Raw genomic sequence first — 2,172 nt, forward strand, 5'->3', positions numbered from 1 at the left:
TGTAAAAAGTTACTGAACATTCCCAGACTGGGGGGACACTCAGGCTTGTGTCCAAGAGACAAGACAAAAGCATAATGCTCTCCCCGACAAACCCAGAGAGTGACAGGTGTGGGGAAGAGATGGGAAACACCTCTGCAGTCCATCCTTTGGGTTGGGGTGGGCTTTGGAAGATCAAGCACAGTGTGAAGGGGCTGAGGAAAAGGAAACTGAGGAGGAAGCAGGCACTACCTGCAGTGTACTACTTCAACACTGCATGGCCGGGCAACACCCGTGGTGCTGATGCTCACAGGCACGTGCCAGCTCCTCCTGCAGCAGGAGGTGTAACCCCTGCACAGGCAGTTACAGTGAGGACAGAAGAAGGCCCTTCTCACCTAGACGAAGCTCCCCGAAATTGCCGCATCCAATCTTCTTGCCGACCCGGAAGTTGGGACCCACCATTAAGACTCCTGAGTTGGTTCCAGCACTCCGGCTTCCATGACTGCTCCTTCCTCCACCTGTCTTGGACATCCTTTTACCTTCCTCCAGCTCCCCTTTCCCTCCTCTCTTATCAAAATCCATAAGTTTGTGATACCCCGGCCTCTCCACGGTTACGCTGCTGCCATACAAATCCCAGAGCTGCCGAAAGTTGAGGGGTGAGGAGAAAAGAAGCAGGGCTCTTCTTGGTTAATACACCATCACGGTGAGCAGTGGGAGGGTGGGGCGTGGAGAAGGAGGGATAAGCGGCCACCCACAGGTGCTGGGTTACTGAAATGTTAGTGCTTTCCAAGGTCCCGCCGGGATTGTCATGGTCGCCTGTTACAGGGAGCTCTTTGGTGGAGGGAACATCCTGCAGAGAGGGTCCTCCCAGCGCGGCTCCTTGATCTCCCAGCTGTGGAAAGGAGAAGGAGAAAATTAGCATTTGGAAACAGGGAGGCAGAGGACAACTGAATTCTGCATTTCAGATAACTCCCACAATGATGAAGGGTGCCACAACTGAGAGGTGGGAGAGGTTGGGGAATCAGGACCATCATAGGGTGCCCCATGTGTAAAATGCTGACATAAATAAAGTGTGGCCACAGCAGGAGGTGAAATGTTTGGTGAGCACCCCCAGGTTGGAGCCAGCAGAGAGGAGAACAACATCCCCATGGGGAAGGGCTGACAGCAGCGGGGAGACCTTTGTAGACAATGGTCGGGGCCAGACCCAAGAGTCCCCAGAAGCGAAGGGCACACGTAAACCAACGCATTACGGGGCAAACCACATCTAGAGTGCAATTTCCCAAGAAGCAAAAAGAGGATATACAGGGTCCCTGCAGGTCCAGAGGCTGTGGTCAGCTGAGTCAGGGCGCTTTCCCCCAGCGCCTGCCTCCATGGTGGCTGGGCCGGGACCAGTGCCAGAACCAGTGGTGCCAGTGATCCAGTGCCAGAACGCATGGGAATGTGAGGAATGGCCACGCTTGGGGCTCCACAACAGCACACCCGGGCCTGCCAGGCTGGGGTAAAACCGACACCAGCAAACAGGAACCCAGGACTCGGTAACACCCCACTTGCCTCCAGAGCAAGCTCCTGATTGCCGCCGCTTCCTTTGCTCTCACAAACAAACCTGGATTTTAATTGCAAAGCTCGGAGCGAGGGACAGTGGCCAACAGGGCTGCTGTGACACTCACTGGCAGTAACTGGTGGCCGTGGATTTGCTTGGCGGTGGGGCAGCGCCTTGCTTACCTCATGCATGCAGCTCCCAGCACTTCCCAGTGTGGCCGGTGGGAAGCCCCATGCTGGTGGTGGGGTAACCTGGGGCTCCCCTCGGCCCCTGCAAACAGGCAGGGCTCAGCCCTTCGACCCAGGGAGCTGCTTCCCACATGCACAGCCTTGCTCAGCGCAGGGTGCTTGGGTTAGGTGACCTTTAAAGGTCCCTTCCAACCCAAACTGCTGCATGATTCGATGACATCGGCTCCACACCAGCCCCCCTGTGCAGCTGATCATGCTCACATGGGTACAACCCAACATGGGGGCCAAACTGGGACCATGGGGACCATCTTTTTTGAGGGCCAGGATGACAAGCTGGGGTCAAGAAGGAGCTGGGCACACCCTGGGAAGTCATGTGAGAGACAGACAGACAGACGCACGCTTTGCCCCCCTTTCATCCTCTCTGGCTTTGGTCCCTTGCTGTGTTTTGAGCCGAGCCAGGAGGCAGCC

At 56.4% G+C, this 2,172-nt stretch overlaps 1 protein-coding gene across 1 annotated transcript in view; it reads right to left on the reverse strand.

The window, feature by feature from the left end:
- Positions 1–853, reverse strand: part of LOC104537726 — a gene marked incomplete at its 3' end in the record, with an annotated part of 11,128 nt that extends 10,275 nt beyond the window's left edge. The window contains exon 1 of the mRNA XM_010180695.1: positions 372–853. Coding sequence (XP_010178997.1) covers positions 372–558 — 187 coding nt within the window. The remainder of the gene's footprint in view (positions 1–371) is intronic.
- Positions 854–2,172: the final 1,319 nt, after the last annotated feature.

This window comes from Mesitornis unicolor, unplaced genomic scaffold (assembly GCF_000695765.1).
Source record: "Mesitornis unicolor isolate BGI_N332 unplaced genomic scaffold, ASM69576v1 scaffold38023, whole genome shotgun sequence".
NCBI classification, from domain to species: domain Eukaryota; kingdom Metazoa; phylum Chordata; class Aves; order Mesitornithiformes; family Mesitornithidae; genus Mesitornis; species Mesitornis unicolor.